This window comes from Talpa europaea (genome assembly GCF_964194135.1).
Source record: "Talpa europaea genome assembly, chromosome: 15".
NCBI lineage: Eukaryota > Metazoa > Chordata > Mammalia > Eulipotyphla > Talpidae > Talpa > Talpa europaea.
The window spans coordinates 5,493,984-5,515,679 of record NC_140083.1 but is presented as its reverse complement, the minus strand read 5'-3'; the positions used below and the strand labels follow the sequence as shown (position 1 = coordinate 5,515,679).

General features: G+C 55.5%; 1 protein-coding gene across 2 annotated transcripts; it reads right to left on the bottom strand.

Moving 5' to 3' along the window:
- Positions 1-225: 225 nt before the first annotated feature.
- Positions 226-21,499, bottom strand: BAIAP2L2 (BAR/IMD domain containing adaptor protein 2 like 2; the record flags this gene model as incomplete). Of its 2 annotated transcripts, none has more annotated exons than XM_084256408.1 (14): positions 226-301; positions 411-454; positions 1,010-1,223; positions 1,503-1,616; positions 3,562-3,778; positions 3,979-4,117; positions 4,428-4,580; positions 9,075-9,221; positions 10,010-10,126; positions 10,346-10,417; positions 18,878-18,939; positions 19,345-19,431; positions 20,325-20,400; positions 21,449-21,499. In XM_084256408.1, 14 exons carry the CDS (start codon positions 21,497-21,499, stop codon positions 226-228), a joined length of 1,569 nt encoding a protein of 522 aa, XP_084112534.1. The 2 variants fall into 2 exon arrangements, with proteins under 2 accessions (XP_084112534.1, XP_084112535.1); XM_084256409.1 differs by having other exon boundaries at positions 3,979-4,111.
- Positions 21,500-21,696: the final 197 nt, after the last annotated feature.

The following is a 21,696-nucleotide window of genomic DNA, read 5'->3' as shown; positions in this document are numbered from 1 at the left end:
CCTTTATTTGGAAGGTCCCAGACCCCAGGAGGGTGTCCAGGGTGCTGCTCAGGCAGGGGAGGGGAGGGGGGCTGTGCTGTGGAAGGGCGGCCCCCTGGTCTCAGAGCCCCAGCTTTGGCTTCGTGGATCTGCTGCTGCTGCTGCTACTGGTGCTGCCGCCACCGCCAGGCCAGCTCTGGGCACCCCAGGCGGTGTGGGGGGGCCTCAGGGCCGGATGGAGGCCCCTCAGCGGATGAGGGGCGCGGAGCGGTCGTTGGTGACGGTGGGACGCAGCTTCACGGTGGCAAAGGGATTCGTGCCCCTGTGGAGGGAGGGCTGGGTGAGGGGCCCTGGCGGCCAGCAGGGCAGGGCCCTGGGCCACACCCTCCCCGCCCCCCAGCCCCCCACTGAGCCTGGTGCCGGGGACTCACCGCGGGAAGAGCTCTGGGGGCTGCTGCTCCCAGGACGGAAGTTTCTGCAGTGGGGGGAGAGGCTGGTTTTGGTGGGGAAGGGGCGAGCCAGCCCCGCCCCCCTCCCCTGCTCGCCCCGCTCTGGACGGCAGGATCTCAGCAGAGGCCCCCGCAGAGCAGCTTCTGGGAAATGAGGCCCGGCGTCCAGAGCCCACGGTCCTGTGCCTTTCAGACTTGAGGGGCCTCTGGGCCAGGGCGCTCGGGCTGGCCACCACCCCCTGGACCAGACCAGGGCGACCCCTGGGCAGGTGCCCTCCCCGCACCCACCTCGTCCTGCCCTGGTCAGCCCCGCCCAGGCTCTGGGCCAGGCTCTTAGTCTAGCGCCCCGGGAAGAGCAGGGGGAACACCCATCGCGCTTCCAGCAGGACACGGGGCTCCCATCCTCAGAGGAGCTGCCCTCCACCCGCGACGCAGAAGCCCGCCTGCCCTCCCTGCACGGGTGGGCCGATGGAGCCCGGGGCGAGGGCCCCTGCCAGACGCCGGCACGGGGCAGGGCCTTGCCTGCTCGGGCTCCCTGCCCACGGGGGTCCCCAGGTGAGGAACAGGCTAGGGAGGCCCACCTTGGCGTCACTGGCCACCCCCACGCTGCCCAAGCTGCCTCTGCGGCTGCTAGGCAAGGCTGGGGGTGCAGGGCTGGGGGTGCGGCTCGGGACCCGGCTCGGGGTCCGGGAGCGGGGCTGGCCGTCCCAGAGGTCTGGGGGCGGGGGCACCGTGGAGTTGCCCGGCTGGTCCAGGAGGTCATTGAGGCTGTGGCTGCCCCGCAGTGGGTAGGACCTGAATCAGAGAAAGGGACTGGCTCAGGGGCCGGGCCCTGTGGCCCCGACGCCACCTGCTGGGCCCCTCTCCCCCCCAGCATCTGACGGCCTTCCCCCCACAGCTGGGGCAGGATGTTATTGGCCTGAAGGCAGAACTGACAGGAGGCAGAGGATGGACACAATGGCCCTGAATGCAGAGAGAGGGGTGCCCTCTCTCCTGGGGCTGTGGCAACTCACAGACACCACCTCTGGTGGGTGGGGCCGTCCCCACGCCACCCACCTCTCACCGCCCAGGTACCTGGAAGGCAGCTCATTCATAGGGCTCATGGGGTTCACGGAGCCCACAGGGTTCAAGGGGCTCATGGGCAGCTCCTCCAAAGGCTTCACATAGGCCTCAGGAAACCAGCCGCTCCTGTGGGACAGAAGCAGGGGATCCCGTAAGCACAAGGCCCCAAGACAGGGCTCAAAATCCCTCTTCTGGGCCTCCCTGGTGGCACAAGGGTTGAGAAGCAGCCTATGAAGTATCCGCAGCCACTGCGGCACGAGTTCAATTCCCAGCCAGGGAGCAACCCACACGGCGCAGCAGACCTCTCCTGTCTCACCCGCTGCTCCCCTCAGCAGTGTACTTGGGTCAGTCTGCCTGTTCTGTTCCCAGCTCTGTCTCTGGTGAATCCTCTCACCCCACCCCCACACCTCTGGCCTGTACCCCAGCTCTTATATGCTTAAATAAATTTTTTTAAAAAATCCCTCTTCTAAGAGAAGCAATTACTGGGACGCCTGTGTGCGGGCAGCCTGGGCTGGAAGGGCTTTGTGGAGGACTCAAGAAGGAGGCATTTAAGGCCACCTGCCCGGCCTCATGTCCAGCAGGGCCTGGGGGCGCCCCGGGAGGAGGGAAGCAGTGTGTCCAGAAACGAGATGAGGCTCCTTTCCCGACTCACTGAGCACCCACACAGGAGAGCCACAAAACCAGTGCAATCCCTTCCCAGAGCTGCCAGCCTGGCAGGGAGACAGCCCGTGCAGGCCAGGGGAGGGGGTGTGGCCAGTCGTCGGGGCCCAGAAGAAGAGGCACCAAGCTGTGGGGCCTGACTCCAATCCAGTGCTCTGGCCCCTCAGCCCAGCTGCTCCTCCCCAGCCTCTGTCTGGGTGACCCCTGCACCCCTCTCTTGGCGTCTCTGCCTGCCTGGAGATTCACTACTGCACCAACTGTTGTAGAGCAACCCCGATACAAAACGGGGTGCCTGACTGTGGGTCCTCACCCGCGCGCTTAAAAGGACTTATCAATGCTCTACTGCAGGCACACGTGAAAGGTTAATAAAAGGTTTATTTACAAGGGAAGGGGAAATGAGGAAATATACAGCTCTGGGAGAAAAGCGGGAGACAAAGTTTTAAATGAGTCCTACCCGATCCGCCGATCTGGAACCCCAAAATGGCGCTCTGAGAGCTGGCCGCCAGCCAGGAGCGGTGAAGCCGGGAGGCGAGTGATCGCGAGCCAGAGAGAGCCCTAGGCCCACGTGTTTGGTTTTTTATATCCAACCTGGCTGCCCAACTCCACCCTCCGGTCCCAGCCACCCTCCCCTTGGTGGTGATGGGATTTGTCTTCCCCAATGTCCTGATGGTTTTAGTCTGGAGTGGGGGTGGAGTCCACAAAGCCTGTATGGGATTAACTCAGGACATCACTTCCCCCTAACACTCCGAGCAGCCAGGGTTGTGGGGAGAGGCACCCAGGCCCTTCGAATCCACCTGATTCTGGCAGAACACCTGCGAAGGATCGCCACACCTTTAAGATCTCAACAAGCCCCAGGTGAGGCTGACGCCAGGGTCCAGGCCCAGGGCACCCACCGCACGGTCTGGGCTTGACCTTGACCCTACGCAGGGTTTTCAAACTAAGGCCAGGGGGACAAATTGGGAACATAAGCGAAGACAGGCTTATGATCAGGTCCCCGAAGTCCACGACACACCAGGCGGGGGTGTGGCCCCTGCTGCCCTCCGACAGGCTTCTGCAGGGCAGGCGCTTGCCCAAAGCTGCCCCCCATTAGCCACACGCCCCTGGCCCTTCACGCGCCCCTTCTCTCGGCCCCCCACCGCCTCCGGCCACGCCTTCCGCCCTCACCCTGGGCCTGTCCTCTCGTCCTTCGCCCCGGGGCCCGGCCTCGCCCGCAGACCAGCTCCTGCCCGAAACGCCCTGTGGGGCACCGCCCGGCCCCCGCAGGCGCCCACTCCCCTCGAGCAGGGGTTTTCTTCGCCGGCTCACCCCAGGCTTAGTACCCCAAGGCACGTCCCCGTCTCCCCTGCGGCTGCGGCGCCAGAACTGGCCCGGCCCAGGCTCCTCGCGCCTCCCGCGCCCCGGGCGCACTCACGTGGCCGAGCCCTGCAGCCTGCCGTAGAGCCAGCCGTTCTGCGCCTGGCGCACCAGCACCTCCACCACGTCCCCGGCCGAGAAGCGCAGCAGCGTGGGGTTGGCGCCCTCCGAGTGCGAGACGAGGGCGCGGACTCTCGGGGGCGCCCCGCCGCCGCCCGGGCGCTCGCCGAAGGAGTTGGAGCGGGAGCGCGGCGCGCCGCCGGCGTAGAGCGAGGCTGCGGGCGGGCGGGGGCGCGCGTGGGCGGGGGCGCGCGGGCGGGGGCGCGCGGGGCGGGGGCGCGCGTGGGCGGGGGCGCGCGGGCGGGGGCGCGCGGGGGCGCCGGCCCTCCCGCCCGCCACCCCGGGGCCTCTCCCCGGCTGGGGCCCCCGCCCGCACCCCCGTCCTCCCGGGGCGGCCCGGGGCGCGCGCACTCACACGTCGACGGCGTCCGGGGCAGGGGCCGGCGCTCGGGCTCCACCTGTTTCGCGGACCTCGCCTCGGGGGGTTCGGGGGGCCCGTAGGAGCCGGAGCCGTGCCGGCTGCGGGGGGAGCCGAAGTCTCCCAGAGGCTGGGGCTGCGAGGGGAGACGGGGAGGGTGGGGCGGGGAGGGGCGGGGATGCGGCGCCCTAGTCCAGCCCCCACCCCCAGTCCCAGACGTCGGCGTAGGGGTTCACGGGGCGCCGGCCGAGCCACCACGGGGGCGCCGAGGCCGCGCCGGGGCGGAAGGGCGGGCTGAGGGGCGCGACGTAGAGGGGCGCCCTGGGCGGGAGGAGGCTCCAGGCGGCGGGCCTCAGCCCCCAGGGCCCCGCGGAGAGCGCCGGGGGCGGCGGGGGCGCGAATGGCGGCGGGGGCACGAGCGGCAGTGGGAGTGCCCAGGGCCTCACCATGTCCAGGCGGGTGGGCGTCAGGCGGCCCGAGGCGTAGGGCGGCCCCAGCACGGGCCCCAGCAGGCCCGGGGAGTGGGCGCGGGACGGCGCGCGGCTGGCCTCTGACTGCTCCTTCCACAGCACCACGCGGTTCTGGAGCATCCCCCGGGCCTGGGCGGGGACACGGGCGGCCGTCAGGTCTGAGTGGCCCCCAACTCACAGGTGGCACCTAGACCTGGGGACGACAACCCTGCAAGGTGAGGATGACCTGTGTCGTCCATCCCGCCTCCTCTTTGCTCAAAAGCACCTCAGTTTTCCTGGAGGACCTTCCCCCGCCTTCTCTCTCAGTGCATGTGCTTTGGATGGGCTGCCCACTGCCCGGCTATAAAAGGAAGGGGGAAACTCAAGTTGCCCATTCTCCTGGCTATAGTGATGGCCTCCAGGATGGCACTCACCCAAAAGCTGGTACTGAAGAACCCAATCTCAGTACTTACCCTGAACTACACTGGAAACCAGTACGTCCTGTCACTTCAGGGGGTTTGCTAAATAATAGGTGATTTGCTAAAGAATAGGTAGAGCGAAGCCAACATAAGGTGCTAAAACTAATGAACAGGGTGTGGCAAATCGCTGAAGACATCTTGTGTGCTCCTGGATCCAGCTATACCTGAAACCTTCCCACTTCCCAGTAACTAAAGTAATAAATACTTTTTTTCCATTTAAGCCAGTTTGCGTAGTTTTCTAAAAGGGGCCTTTCAAATAGAGTTTTCTAGTCCATCGCAGTCATCTACATAGAATCCTATTTCCGGTATCCACCACACATGGGCATCCAACATACTTGAATACTGTCAAGGACAGGAAGCTCAGCCCTGATCATATAGTCCACATCATTTTGTGATGGGAGAAACTTTAGATGTTAGACTGGCTGTGTGGATTAATTGCCTTTTTTTTTTTTTAATTCTGGGACTTTACTAATCCTGGAGAGACTGCGCCTCCCAGGGCTGACTATCCCAGGGGTAGTAAACAACTTGCCTGTGAGTATTCCTTCTGCATGCATACCAACTAACTCAAAACTCATATCCCTCGCCACTTCCTTTATTTAACTTACACAGTAATTCTGCCCTAAGTCGCCCCAGGGCCAGCTCTCAGACAACTAGAGGCTAGTAGTCTACAGCCTAGAGTCCACTGAAACTACTCAAACTCTCCAACCCTAAACTCTAAACTTGCTTATCAGGCTTTGACCGCGTGAAAAACATAATAAAGGCTCTGGGTCACTTTCCCTTTGCTCTCTGCCTCTCGCCCACCCCCAGCTACTTCCCAAGTGGCATGACACTGCTCGCACAGCATGCTCCCTTTACTTGGGAACTCTAGTTTCTCCCTTTACTTGGGAACCCATGCTCCCTTTACTTGGGAACTCTATCTCATGGCATCGACCTGTCTGTTATCACAACTCTATAAATGATTTCTCAGGTATAATCAAAATACTGTGCTCTCCAGTTATAAAGTTCTCTCCACTTTCTTTTCAAATATCCCCTCCTCCAAGGTCTAGCTCAAGACTGTCCCCTTAGGAAAAACATTTATTCTGTGCCAGGCTCTATGTTAAGATAATGATACCGTAATCGATACCTTTATGGACAAGTGCATTAGCCCTGGGAGGTAAGTGCCATATATTAGCTGAGGGTCAGAGCAGTTAGTGACTAACTCAAGGCCTCACACCCAGTAATGAGGGGATGGTCTGTGCTGACGCGGTGTGAGGAAGCTTCCTGGGCCTTTTCATGATTTCTCCCTGCTACAAACCTCAGAGTGCTCTCAGGCAGCAAGATAGAAAGACTCAGGGTCCCATGTCACAGTAGCAACTAGGCCAGCTGGTCCCTAGCTGGACACATGCTCTATTTCCTTGCAAAATTAACTAGCAAAACAGGATACATTTTAAAAGCCTGTGCACTTTTTTTCAGTGACAGTAAGCAAAGCGAGTCCATTACAGTCTACATGCCATAATTAAGAGGGGGATTTGTCCAATTTGAGAACATTTAACAGGGAGCACCTACCAGGATGCTCGGGATACAGGGAGTCCAGGCCTGGACAGAACTTAAGTTAACTGTCTGCCCTCAGCCCTGCCCCCAGGTAGTTCAGTTAGTGTTTGGGGAAAAACACTGCAGAGTTTGAAAAACACAGAGGAGACCACGGGAGAATTTTAAAAGTATTTGTGTAGCTGACAGGCCCTTCCAAATATGATTTTTAAAAAAACTATAAAAGACCGATAAATTTGATGAAATAAGGATACATTTTCTTAACATGGCAAAACCTACTAAAAGCAACTTCAAAGATAAGTGAGGAACTAAGGAAAATATTTGCAATTCACCCCTAAGAAAGAGCTAATTTCTGTAACATGCAAAGTGCATGCTACGCTCACTATATCTCAGTAAAACTGCTGAAAAAAAATTCCTCGGGAGGATCACTGGGAGAGGAGGGTGTGAGGAGGAACCAACTCCGAGCCTGGGGGAGAAGCGTGGGGCTCATGGCGGTGGTGTGGCAGAGGGACATCCGTCTGGGGAGTGGGCCCTCGGCCTCTGAATCAGAGGCGGTGTCATAAATCAATGTTACCTCAATTAAAAAAAAGAAAAGAAAAACAAGAATATTCACAAGGAGAAAACATTTTAAAGAAGAGAAAAAGAAAGATGGCAAAGAGGTAATAATTAAAGAAATGGAGGAGGTAATAGCTGCTCGGGCTGAGACTGACTTGAGCCTACAGAATGAAGGAGCACCAACAGGCACTCATCTCAGTAGTGTCTGGGCAAGTTTTGAGCCCTAAGGACACAAAAGCCTCAAGCGTCCAAGATCCAGTTACTGAAAGGGAGAAGACAGACCAGCATCAGGCTCAGCATCTACAACAAAGGGCACTGGGAGAAGGTATGTCATCTCAGAGGCGGGGAGAAGATACCCGTATGTATGGAGTTCTGCAACCAGTCAACCTGGCACTCAATAGTCAGGATAAAAGAAGACTTCTATGATGTACAAGCACTCAGTGTGTCTGCAGAAAATACTCAGGAGTGTTCTCTAACCACCACAATTTAATCAAAGGAGAGACCTCAGGCCAGTAGGAGGTGGAGGAGAGTGAGGACAGTGGTGAGCAGTGTATCTGATCACGCATGTGGTGAAATGCTAGTGGATGCTGTTAGTGCACCGAGCAAGGTAATATATGTAATCCAAGCAAAGTCTCTTGAAATAGAAGGGCCAGGCTGCAAAGAAATGACCAGTGAGAATCTGGAACTAAGTCCTGAAGTTATCTCGGCAAAACCAAGAAGTGGGGCTTGGAGCGGCTGAGGGGAGCAGTAAACATTTTCTAAAGTACTGATCATAAAGTATTTGGAAGGGCAGGAAATCCTTCTCAAGATCTCATTTTATAGGGTGGCGGTGGTGGGATCAATAGACTAAGTAGTGTGTGGGGTGTCAATATATATTTTTAAAGATATAAACAAGATATAAACAAGATATAAACAATGTGAGGAAAACATTAGTAAGGAGGAAAAGAACGGTAGAACTTTCCAAACTACAGAGGTGGAAACTGACTAGAATAAGAATGGGGGGAAAGAAGAAATGACAAAGGAAATACAGTGAACCCATGTTTTCTAGAAGGAATAAAATAGGCATATCAGTTACTGTGTTAAATGGGGGAAATAGAAATAAGATAAATTCTTCTGTTAGAAGACATACATTGTCAGATTGGTCAAAACCAATTGAGCTGATGCTAATAACAGAAAACAGATAAAACCAAGAAATAAGGGAGGAGAAGTTAGGATGAGCAATATTAATCTCCAGCAAAATTGATTTTGAAAGTTTCAGACTAAATTATGAGGAACATTTAGTAGATACATAGAAATATTTATAAAGAAGATGTCATTGTCACAAACTCCAAAGCACTAAACAACATGGCAGCTAAATACAGAAAGCAAAATCCATTAGGAATCCAAATGAGAAATGAAAGAATCTGACTAGTATGCCAGATATAATGAAAGCATAGAAGATTTAAATAAGATAAATTAATAGGGCCTCCCAGGTGGCGCAGTGGTTGAGTGCTGGGTTGCAAAGCTGCCTGCAGCCTCTGCAGCTCCAGGTCGTTCCCTGGCCGCCGGGCAAGGGTCCCACATGGGGCACAGACCTCTCCTGCTGCCCGCTGTTCCCCTCAGCAGTGTACTTCATCAGTCTGCCTGCTCTGCTCCCTGCTCTAGCTCTGGTGAATTCTCTCACCCGCTCATGCTTCTGACTGTACCCAGTGCTTGTATAAATAAATAAATAAATCTTTAACCAAAAAAAGATAAATTAATAGACAATAATTGAATAAACCTACAAATTGATGAATTTGTGAATGGTGAATGTATGCCCGAAGGAATGAAAAAATAAACGGCTCATATGTAAACAAATGCATGAGCTAATGAATGAACATGAGAATAAACAAAATCATAAATGAATAAATGAATGACTATCCAGTGATATAAATGAACACAGGAATGAGTCAACAGAGAAACAGATGGAGAGAGCAAATAGACAGACATCTATGGAAAGGGAGGAAAGAAGGGAAAGGGAAGATGGGCAGGAAATTCTTGCACACTCCCTGCTCCCAGTTCACCCCTGGAAGCGCCCATTCACAGTCCTGCAGCCCCAGCTCACCCGGCCAAAAAACTGCAAGAAGGCGTTGGACAGCACTAGGTGCTTCTCAGCCAAGAAGCGATATCGCCGCTTCTCTTCCAGTTCAGCTGTGCGCTGACTCTCCGACACGAAGGCCTGCATCTGGGCATGCAGCCGGTTCACGCTCTCCTGTGGGGACAGGGGGTTCTGGCTGGAGGCAGTAGGTAGGTGCTTCATCACAGCCCCCATGAATGCCAGCTGTCCCAAGTGTCCCTGTCCCTTCTGACTCAGCTGCCTCCTCCTGGAAGCCTCCCTTGAGCACTCAGCCCATCCTGGTTCCTGAGTCTGCCCTCTCGTGAGCCTGGCCTCTGCATCCCCCTGGCCTGGGCAATTTCTCCCAGGCAGGCTGGTGCTGAGCCATCCCTTTTTCCCCAGCACTTTGCACAGATGTGGGGCCTAGGGAGGTTGGCTTAATGAAAATGTGAATGAGTTGGTTAATAATTTCCCACTCAGGAGAGCACATTCTGCAGAGGAGAGATAAGAGCTTATCAAAGGAGCCAGAAGATGAATCAGAAAAGACAGTTCATCTGTGGGATTGGGTCTTGGATGTAGAAGCCAGGGATGGGGCGCTGAGCCTGGGAGGAAGAAATGACCTTAGCCAGGGGCAGGAGGGAGATAGAGGATGTCGGGGCTGCTGATGGATTTTCTCTTTGCTAAGGATGGCCTTGGGTTTTCTCATGGAGGAGGAGAGAGGGAGGCCTGGGGAACCTGGGGAGGGTCAGGAAGCGGCAGGGCTAGTAGCAGTGCTGTGGGGGTCCTTATGAGCCAGTGACTCCTGCCCCACGGGGAGCCGCCTGACCCTTCCAGCTATGCTCACCACAAAGGATGGGGTGAGCCATACTCCAGAGTTGGCTGGTGCTAGGTGGGGGAGCTCAGAGGGCACCACCCCCCAGGCTGCATCCCACTAGCCCTTGCACCTTCATCTCCCGTGCATTCTTGTCCCTTTTGCGCTCCATGTGCCACAGCTCCGACATGCACTTGTCCAGGTTGGCGGCTCGCTGGCGGTACTCAATCTCGTAGTGCTGGCGGCTGTCCTTGGGTGGGGCAGGGAGAGGAGGAAAAAACGTTGCCAACAAAGCTCAAACACCGAGATCGTGGGGCAGAGTGCTGGATGGGGCCGGAGAGGCTCAATGGGGATGTGCATCCCCTAGGGCCAGCCAATGCCCAGTGGCCTCAGTGTGCCTGTGGGGCAGGTGGGGAGAAGCAGTGCTGCCTGTGATGGGCTGGGGCCGAGGTGGGGCAGCCTGACTCACTTTGATGAACTGCATGTCCAGCTTGGTGTTCTTCTCCATGTGCTGCAGCAGGTCTTCATGGAATGTCTGCACCTGGTGGAGTGCAGGGCAGGGCTGATCAGGGCGGCCTCATTATTCCCAGGCCCTGGCATCCCCTGCAATGCCCAGTCCAACACATTAATTGGTTCCTGTAGCCATAGGACAGAATTTCCTACCAGGCCTCTGGTTATAACCCGTCTCCTGGCTCTGTGGGCTGGGCCTGGCACAGGGTAAGTGTTCAGAACTGTTGAGACTTTAGTTGGGGGTGAAGTTGGGGGCAGGGGTAGAGCTCAGACTCAGAAGAGGTATGTCCTGCCCTTGGTTTACTCTGTGACTTTTGACAACTTGCTGCCCTCTCTGGCTCCCGTGTCCCCATCTGCAACGGGAAGGGCTTGGCCAGATGGTCTCTGGCATCCAGATCCATAAATCTGATAAGTTTGATTCCACAGCCCTTGGTGGCCACTGGCACAGCCCCCCGCATGCCTCACACTGTGCCTGGGGTGCGCTAGGTCTGGGGTAGGGCAATGCCCGGGAAAGGAGCGCTGCTCATCTCCTCCAGGTATGCAGGGAAAACCCAGCAAATTATAAACACTCTGAGTTTTAACTTTACCCCCTACATTTGTTTTTGAAACCTTAGTAACTGCTAAGTGTGGTCTCTCGGGACTGGCTATGGCCTCCCCCCAAGCTGCGGCTGCCAGTGGGCATGTGTGCGCGGGGAGACGACGATGATGTGAGCCCTGAGTCCTCATTTTTGCCTGATGGGGGGCCCCTTCCTGCTGGACCCTGGAAGTAAGGCAGTGAGCCTTCCCACCTGCAGCGGGGAGACCCCACAGTGAGGGCCCCCAGCGCCTCCCTCGCCTCGCCCTTGCCTGCGCCCCCTGAAGAGGTGGGCCAGGACTTCTGCTCAGACATAAAGTGTGTCCCTGAACATCCTCACATCCTGCAAAATCGCCCAATATAAACACCAGGGATCATGGGAGATCGGGGTTGGGGGAACCCTCAAAACCCAGGCAACTTTGTAACCACGGCACTAACAGAGATGGTGAATTGAACCTGGAGAGACACACGTGAGCTACACCCAGGGCCGCTGAAAATATTAAAGCCGCACGTGGCATGGGCGCGCGGTACTGCCGTAATCACCGCGGAGCAGGCAGGCGAGACCTGCGGGACGGAGTGGGCTGTCGCCAAGGTGGATGGGCGGAGGGGACACCTGCCGCCACCACCTGCCAGCTGAGAACCACGGGAGTCGGGGAGGCCCTCCTCAGGGCGTTCTGGGGGCCAGAGCTCTATTGACATGTTCGGGAAATGCAGCCCCAAGGGCTCTTTGGCAGCAGACAAGTGGAGGACTCTGCTATCCCCCTAATCTGTTGACCCTGGCCCACTCCCTTGCCGAGGAAACCCGGAGTCGGAACAAGCCACCCTCCATGTCATTCGTCATCGCGCCGGCTTCCTGAGGTGCATGAACTGGGACACGCAGTAGAAACATGCGGGAGCAGGAAAGCTGGACTGTCATTCCTCTCACTGCCATGCTCGGTTGGCTGAGATCCCCGACGAGGTAAGGACACGTACCCCGGGTGCCCCATCAGCTAGAGCCTCGGCGCCCTGCCTGGGCTAATGGAACGCCTTTGTCAAGCTTCTGAGAAGTAGATCGAGGAAGAGGCTGATCCTTGCCGCGAACTTTGAGCTCTTACAGCTGGGAACTGGAGCACTGTCTGTGCTCAGCAGGTGGTTTCCGAAACCAGGAAGTTGCCAACCCCAAGGCAGTCAGAGGGAGTCCCAGAAGGCCAGAAGGGAGACCACCTCTCCCACTCCCCTCCCCTGGGCACACACCTCATTAGCGGGTCCTACAGGCTCCTCCTGGAGGCTGAGAGCAGGCCCCTCCCCCCCCACGGCTGACAACATGCCTGTAAACTCTGGGTACAGTTACTCCAGTAACCCCCAAGAAACTTCTACCATGTGTATGGAAAAACCACCTTGAGCAAACTGTCCCTGTGGGCTCACCCGGCGCCTTTCCTCCCATGTGCCCTTGCGCCCTCTCCAGTGGGGTGAGTGCTGCTCCCTAGTAACAAGCATGTTTTTGTTAAAACCACCAAGGTCAAATCCCATGGCCAATTCTCAGGTCTCACCCGGCTCCCCTGTCATCATTCTAGACAAGGGTGATTATACCCCATCCTACTGAAACACCTTCCCTCAGCTCCCAGCGTCCCCGCCAGACCTCTCCCTTTCTCACTTTGCATCCACACTTAGTGAACTTATCCAGTCCACGTGCTGGTGGTCCCCGGATCTAGGCCCTAGTGCAGCCTTCTCCCCCAAGCTCCAGTCTCACACATACAACTGACCAGGCCACACTGGCCCTCTGGCTGGTTTTCTAACAAGGTCTCAAGCTGGCCATGTCTAAAATTGAGCCCCTGACGCCTCCCTTCCACCCAGCTGCACCACACTTAATTTTTTCCACCTCAGCTAATGGCAACTCTACTTTTCTAGTTGTCAGGATAGGACCTTGGAATTATTTGGACTTTGCTTTTCCTTCTAGCGACTGACATCCAATCCATCAGACAATCCTGTTGGCTCTCGCTTCAATCTGATCTCTCCTCAACACAACTACAGCTGCCACCATTTCTCAAGCCACATCCTCCCTTCCCTGGATTATCTCCACAGCCTGCTGACTGGTCTTCCTACTTCTGCTTTTCCCTCCACTCTTTATCATTTATTCTTAGTACAGTAGCCAGGGTGCTCCTACTTGTTTGGCTATAAGTCAAGCAATGAATAATTGGAACATGAAATTAAAAATGCCAACTACAAGAGCTTCAAAAAACATCAAACACAGGAATAATTCTATGAAAAGATGTATAAAACTTACACTGAAAATGTGAAAACATTTCTTAGTGAAATAATGGAAAAATATTCCATGTTCATGGATCAGAAGATTCATCATTGTTAAGATGACTATTAAGGGCCTCCCCGGTGGCGCAGCGATTGAGCGCTGGGTTGCGAAGCTGCCCGAAGCCTCTGCAGCACCGGTTCGATCCCCGACTGCTCCCCGGACACAGGAGGAGGGTCCCACATGGCGCGCAGACCTCTCCTGCCGCCCGCTGCTCCCCTCAGCAGTGTACTTCGGTCCTTCTGCCTGCTCTGCTCCCCCCTCTGGCTCTGGTGAATTCTCTCACCCTCCCGCGCTTCTGACTGTACCCAGTGCTTGTATAAATAAATAATCTTTAAAAAAAAAAAAAAAGATGACCATTGATTTAGGGATTAGTACAATCCCTATCAAAAGTCCAGTGTTTTTTCCTTGAAGAAAAGCACAAGCTGATTCTGTAATCTATTTTGAATTGCTAAGCATCTTATATGGGCAAAATAATTTTTAAAAAGAAGAACAAAATTCTTAGACTTACTATGAAGCTATAGTACTTAATACAACGTGGTATGTGGATAAGGATGAACAAATCATCAACAGAACTAAGCAGAGAATCTAGAAGCAGACCCACACATATGTGGCAACTCAATTTTTGACCAAGACACCAGGTTAATTCAATGGGTAAAGAAAAGTCTTTTTTATGCTGAACAACTGAATACTTGCACCTCTCGTATATAAAATGAATTTGAGAAAGATCATAGAATAAAAGTAAAGTTTAGAACATAGAATTTCTATAAGAAAACTTAGGACATCAGGGCCTCCCCTGGTGGCACAGGCGGTTGAGTGACGCACTGTGAAGCTGTCTGCAGCCTCTGCAGCGCTGGTTCGATCCCGCCTGGCCAGCGAGGCAGACCTCTCCTGTCACACCCGCTGCTCCCCTCAGCAGTGTACTTTGTCAGTCTGCCTGTTCTGTTCCCTGCTGTGTCTCTGGTGAATCCTTTCACCCTCCCGTGCATGTGGCCTGTACCCTGGTTCTTATATAAATAAATAAATAAATCTTTAAAAAAAAAAAAAAGAAAAAAGAAAACTTAGGACATCATCTTTGTCATGGGGATAAAAAAAGATTTCTTGGATAAGATACAAGCACAAAAGCATTGTCATATTGGTTTTCATAAAAAATCTAAAATTTCTGCTCATCTTAGACACTCATAAAAAGAAAAACAGATAAGTTAAAGCTTGGTAAAAACATTCATGATCCATACTTATGATGAAGGATTCCTATCTTTACTATATAAATATTTTCTATAGGTCAACGATAAGCAAAACTCAATAAAAGATAGGCAAGAGATAATCATGTCACGAAAGAAGATATAAACATATCCAATAAACTCATTATAGTCGTTAGTCATCAGAATGTGCAAAATAAAAACACCATGAGGTACCATCCCGTTTCCACTAGAATGGTTAAAATAAACAAGACTGATAGCGTCGAATGTTGGCAAGGGTGTAGAGTAAACAGCAGCTTTCATACATGGCTGTGGGAGTGAAGAATATGAGAACTTTGGAGTGCTCTTGGCAGTTTCTTAGAAAGCTGAATATGTCAGCCCTACGACCCATAATTCTATTCCTAGGTCTTTACCCAAGAGAAATGAAAACACAGCCACAAAAGATTTGTTGTGTTAGAATGTCCATGCTCATAAAGCCCAAACTGGAAACAACCCAAATGACCATCCATAGAAAAACGGGGGAACACACTGTGGTGTGTTCACACAGTGGCGCTCCAAGCATCAGACAGACAGAGCAGCAACATGTGACGACATGGCCTAGTCTTATAGGCAGATGCTGAGCGAGGAGGTGGGACACAAGGCACACACACTACATGGTGCTGTTCACATGAGCTCCTAAGACAGGCCAAATTAATCCCTAGAGATAGAAACCAGAAGTGGTTGTCTCTGGGGCCAGGATTGACATGAAAGGGACACAAAGGAACTTTCTAGACTGATGGAAATCTTCTAAATCCTATTTAGGATGGGGCTGAGTGTGAACAATTGTCAAAACTCATCGAAAGCAACCCTTCAGAGCAGGGTTTTTATTATGTAAACCTCTTGATAAAAACTAATTCATACAAGCGATGCTTATAGAACCAGCCTGGTAATGGCTGCTGGGGATGAATTGCAAGATAAAGCCAATGGGTCACACGGGCTGTTGTCATTCTTTCATTCTCTGTCATTCTTTCATTCTTTTCATTCCTGAGAAACAAGATTCCTGGTGTAGAACAGAGGAGATTTAGTGAATCAAAGAGGTTTATAAAAACTTGATGGACGAATCAGTGTGAACATGTGAAGAATTTTATCAGTAAATACAAATATAGCCATGTACACATATGATATTTAGTGTACACATGTGTGTTTTGCATCTATGTATTCATGTGTATACATGTATCTACAGCTCTGGCCCCTAGAAAGACCTGGAAACAATGATCAACCCAGTGGCAACGAACACTCCTAGTGCCTGGGGATGCTCTTCAAATGTCACTTTCCACTGAAAATGAAAAGCAGGGCTTGGTGGAGAGATGTTTGATTCTGTGTTGAGAGCAACAAAATTGCAGATGAGGCTGAGACATTTGTCAGACATTTGTCATTTGTCAGAGAGCCGAGGAGCACTGTGAGAGTGGAGCTGGAAGGGCGCAGAGGCGCGTGGAAGAGGCTTCTACTGGCCAAGAGGGGACATTTTCAACTTCAATAAGGACAATTGCCAAGGATGGAGACACATCAACTATGTTTCTGTCTATGACATGATGATGCTAAGCACTACAAAATGGTGATAATAAAAAAAAAAGAAAGCTAATTGATTGCCTTCAGAGAATGACAGTGAGCAAAGTCAGGATCTTACAAGTGTTTATCTTACCAAAGCACTTGACTTATCAAAGTGAAGGAAGTGTGCAGCCTTGGCCCAGATGCGGCCGGCAACGACCCAGGAGAAGGGGATGCGGGAGCATCTCCTTATAGAAATATCCCAGCAGATAAGTGAGAGCATCAGACTGGCAGCGTTTTGTGACCCACAATTAGGAGTGCGCCCTGAACAAGCCCTGCTGCTGTTAGCATCTCACAGCCTCCCCGTGGAAGCGCCCACCCCCTCTATCCTTGCCCGAGGGGTCACACCTCTGGATCTGGAGGACGGAGGTCCAGGCTGAGCTGCATCAGGAGGTGCCATCAGCACCTTGCAGGCGATGGGAAAGTCAACCCGTCAAAGGCCCCAGAACCTTCGATAGACAAGTTGTGAAAAAAAGGAAAGGATGGGGATAGTGGGGGTGGGTGGGAATCAGTAGATTAAGAGACAGAAAGATACTTATTTTCAAAAAGAGCAAGATTGGGCCTCCCCTGGTGGCGCAGGAGGTTGAGCGACATGCTGTGAAGCTGTCCTCAGCCTCTGCAGCACCAGTTCGATCCCAGCCGGCCGGCGAGGGTCCCACATGATGCGGCAGACCTCTCCTGTCGCGCCCGCTGCTCCCCTCAGCAGTGTATTTTGTCAGTCTGTTCTGTTCCCCACTCTGTCTCTGGTGAATCCTCTCACCATCCCATGCATCTGGCCTATACCCCGGATCTTGTATAAATAAATAAATAAATCTTTAAATAAAAAATAAAAAGAGCAAGATCTGACTCTAATGTCTCTGTGGACGTTTGGGAAGGAATACAAGAAAGTAGGACCAGTGGCCACTGTTGCGGGGCAGGAGGGGCTGTGATCCTGTTTGGGGCACATGGAAGGGCCTCTGGGGAGGCTGGTAAGGTTCAAGTGTGTCAAACCACCCGGGTCAAGAGCCACTGAGGTGAAGAGCTTGGCAGCCCCCGGAATGCACATTTGAGGCTTTCAGGCTGTTTTCATTGACAGTAAAGACTGGTTATTGTTTAAGATCAAACCTGTCAGCCCTGTAATTCCTTTGCTCAACACTCTCAGAGAAATGGTTCGTCCCACAAGACCGCACCGCTGCGCCCTGATAGTGGTTCTGGGGTTCCTCCACCTCCGCCCTGGCGGTGTAAGCTCCAGTCTCTCTGTGCTCCTCATGCCTCCGCATAGGCTGATCCCTCTGCCCACATGCTCTTCCCGGAGAGTCTTCCTGGCTCACTCCCTTGGCTCCTTCAGGCCTCTTCTCAAGGGCTGCTGTCCCTGAGCATGTTGAAAATGGCAGCCCTTCCCCACTCTGTCTCCAGGGCACAGTCTGCATCTGACCCCTCACCAGCAAGGACCCTTGCTGGTTTAGCTTGCATTTTATCCAGCACCCCTCATAGGGAGGGCAGGGATCTTGTCTGGTGCACCCCCGTGCCTACGCAGTGCTTGGCATGCGGCGGGAAGTAGCCGCGGAAGGAGTGCAGCTCAGGGGGCAGCGGCCTGGGGCATGCTCAGCCTGGTAGGGCTCTGGCCCAGGGCCCAGCCCCCTTGTCACAGCCAAGACACCAGCCCAGCGAGGGCAGCTCTCCTTACAGGGGGCCTGGGTGAGAGTCCTCCTTGCCCAGCCCGGTGGCCAAGGGGCACCAAGAGCCCCCAAACACAAAGCCACAGGCTGCCGGTCCCTATCTCCCTGCCCCCGCCCGCCCCAGAGGTGCAGCTTAGCGCCAAGCCCCCCCAACACACACACACACACACACACACTGGGAGTGGGTCGGGACGAGCATTTTACCACAGGGAGTTGAAGGCACTTTGGTTGTTGGTAAAACTGTTCCCCAGTTCAACATGGAAGCCAAAGCGGAAAGTTTTCCTGACTGCTTGGGGCTCCCCCCACCACGCTTGAGAGCCACCAACTATCTCAGGGAGTTGAAATTTCCTCCTAAACCTCCCCAGGCCCTCAGCATCAGCACCCATCACTCCCCGCTCTGCTGGGCTCCCTTCTCCAGACACTTCCGTGCGTACTCAGGCACGAGAACAACCATGGCGCCCCTGGAGCCCCTCTCTTCTCCTCTCCTTCCTGGGGCAAGCCCCCCATCTTTTTCAAGCTCTTTCTTTCTGGCCACAATCAGGGAAGCCCTGCTCAGTGCCAGGCCCCATTTCAGGCCCTGGAGCTACAGAGAGAAGGCCCGGCCGGCCCTTGTGGCACGCGTGATCTCAGCAGGGGAGGTGCGGAGTGCAGAGACCATAGTCTTGGCGTGGGTGGGTGCTCAGTCAAGCTGCATGGGGGTGCTGAGGGAACCCAGGAAAACGGCTTATACTTATCCAGTACCTTAATTCTCACAAGAATCCTACAAAGCTCTCCTTGGGATTGTCTCCATTTGACAGACAGGTAAACTGAGGCCCAGAGAGGTGAAGTAACTTGTCTACGATGGAGCTGGGGCGTGGAGGGGTTCACTCGTGAGCACCAGTGGCTGCTCCTCAGAGAGCAGACAGTGAGGTTGGGGAGGCAGCAGAGGAGGGGTCCTCCTTCCTATATCCTCCACTCACTCTGCTGTCAGGCTAGTGACTGGCTGCTGAGACTCAGTTTCCTCCTCTGTGAATGGAGACAGAAATCCCAGGGTAGGGGCCTGGACAGAAGCAGCAGGTAAATGAGCACCCGTGGCTGTCGCCCTGAGGGCCTGGAATCTACCCTGGGAAGGTTTGGGCCCTTATCCCTGGAATGCAGTGACACCTGATCTCGCTAGTGACACCACCAGGCCAGGGGGTCAGACACTCACCACCAACTCCAGGTCAGAGTTCAAGTGCCTCTGGGTGTCCGACATCTGCAGCAGGATCTCACCTGGAGGCCCAGAGAAGAGCAGCCTCAGGGGATGCCTGCCCCACCCAATGTCCTTCCACAGAAACTAGGCCTGCCTGGGGCCAGATTTCAGGACCAAAGTCCTGCAGCCCCTGCTGGTCCATGGTCCTCGCCCTGGATCAATCCCGCAGGGAGTGGTGGGGAGTGGCTGGGCTCCCCAGTGAGAGTCTGGGCTATGGCCTTGGGTGGCAAGTCCTGTGGAAGGCATTTCCCAGGAGTGCGAACCCTTCTGGGGTTCCAGGATAGTGGGCCAGACAGGCCCCAGGCCACAACAGGGACAGCAGGGAACCAGGCCTGGGATCTAGAGGGGTGTAGGGTGGGGTGGGCTGGGAGGAGTGGCCCTCAGGCGCGAGGTGAGGGGGGTGTAGAGGACAGGCAGCGCCTCACCCAGAATCTGCGAGGTGGAGGTCTGCAGGGCCTGCTCCCCGATCTTCTGGATGGCGGTGAAGTACACCTCGGCCGCCTGGGACAGAGCTGCATGGCAAGAAGGGGTGGTCCAATCCCGCGGCCTTCTCCACCAGCCCCCCGCCTCTGGGATCCTCCTTCCCTCAAACAATGTGAGGGTCACTGTAGGGCACCCCTGGCGGAGGTGGAGGGAGAGGGAGGAGGCCCTGGGTGGTGTGTGGAGAAGCGGCGGTGACCAGGAGAGAGGGGGCAAATGGGGGTGCTCCGTGGGGGCCCAGGGCCTGGCCCTGAACCAGATGGGGCAAGCATGTCTTGGGGTGAGGGCACAGGCATCAGGAAGGTGTGGGCCAGAGTGCGGGGGGTGTAGGGGGAGGGGCATGGGGTGGAGGCTCAGAGAGGAGAAGGGTTTTGAAGCTCAAGTCCCCAAGGGCAGGGCGGGGTTGGGTATGCCTCTGGCCTGTCCGTCACAGGGCCTGCTCCCTCTTTTGCTTGATGCCGGTGGAGGGATTGCTAGGAAGTGGGGGGAGGGCAGGTGTTTCACGGGCAGCGAGTGGGTGGTAAGGTCTGGTTGTGGGTGTGTGGATGGGCCTGGAGGGGTGAGAACGCTCGGGCACAGTGGCAGGCTGGGTGCAGAGGTAGGCCTGGCGGCGGGTTCCCAGCAGCACCCACTGGCACGACCTACGTGTTGTTGGGGTGTGCAGAACCCACGGGGCAGGGCAGTGTACCCTGGGAGCTCCAGGGGCCCCTGCAGAAGAGGGCACAGGAAGCTGTGGGTGTGTGAGGGGGTCTCGGCTGCAGGGGTGTGAGGGTGATGGTGGTGGCTAGGAGTGTGTAGGGGTGAGGATGGGTGGAGTGTCTGGTGTGGGGTGCAGACAATATGGGTGGGGGGCAGGTCTGTGTGTTAGGGTCAGGTGGAAGGGGGCGTGGTACTAAGGGGCTGGCGCCTGAAGCCAGGCACTCACCATGGAAGGCCCGGAGGTAGTTGTTCCCCAAGTAGATCAGGTTCTCCAGCGCGGGGTTAAACTGCTCCATGATGCTCTGGAGCCCAAGGAACATGGGACAGAGCGGCGAGGTTGGGAGAGGAAGGAGGACCAGGCCTCAGGAGCAGGGCACCCCAGCCCCGGTAAGTGGCTTCCAACTCCAGGGAAGTCCATCTAGAAACTTGGGGTCTCCCCACATCGGGCTCTTGGCTGCAGAGGCCTCAGAGGCCTTATCTTGGGCTCCCGTTCCAGCCAGGGTCCCCTGGGCCAGTTCCTGTTCACACACCTGTCCTGGCGGGACCTCGCTCCCAGACAGTCACCTGGAAGTGACTTCTCTGGGGGAAGCCTGCCTGCCTGGCGCAGCCCCCATCTGGCCGTGGCCCAGCCCTGTCCTGAGAACAGGCCTTGCCGGGCTGGACACTGGGCTAGACAGTCGCCTCAGTGTCCAGGGCAGACCTTGCCCTCTCAGGAGCCCCCGGAACGAGGCCACGGCCAGCTGCACCGTGGAGACCCCTGGGCTGGGACTTAGACTTGGGTCTTGCTGCCAATCCCGGCGACCCCTCTCCCTTCTTCCCTTGTGACCTGGCACAGATTTTTAGCCTCTCTGGCCTTGCTTTTCTCATCTATCAAATGGGGTGACTATTCCCCCCGCCCCCGTAGGCAGGGTGTGCGAAGGGATCCCACACACCACAGGTACGGAACAGATGTCCATGGAGAGAGCAGCCGCCCCCTCTTGCGGAGCAGGAAGTGTGAGGGAAGGCCCGGAGATGACAGAGCAGAGGGAAAGTGAGACTCAGGGATAGAGAACCCCCACTCCGGGGCCAGGTGGCTCCACGGGCCTTTGCCCCCAACTGCAGGCCCCCTGCTTGCCCTGCCTTGCCCAGAGTTTGGCAGTTGGGGGCTCCCAGCCTGAGGCAGACGGCCCTGAGGGCCTCGGGTTGGGTGCTGACTGTCCTCATAGATCCCAACCCTCGCCCCAGCTCAACCCAGCAGGCTCCAGGCCTCCCTCCCAGAACACGCCGCAGCCGTGTCCACCCTGTCTTCGGCAGCAGGCCCGACCTGCGTGCCCTGGGAGTGGAGCCCCGCCGGGTCTGGCTGGCGCTCACCTTGTAGATGGCCATGGTGGACCTGTAGAACTGGTCCATCTCGGGGGCCATGAGCGGGGAGCACCCGGTGCGGGCAGGAGGCTGGCGGAGCTGGCAGGGCAGGAGCGCTGGGGCGGTGCTCTGCTGCCCACTGCTCAGCGGGCAGGGAAGGAAGCGGCAGAAGGGGGCGGGAAGGAGGCGGCAGCTTAATTATTCACCAGCCAGGGATGTCAGAACGCCATCTGGGGCGTAACCGGACCCGGGAAGGC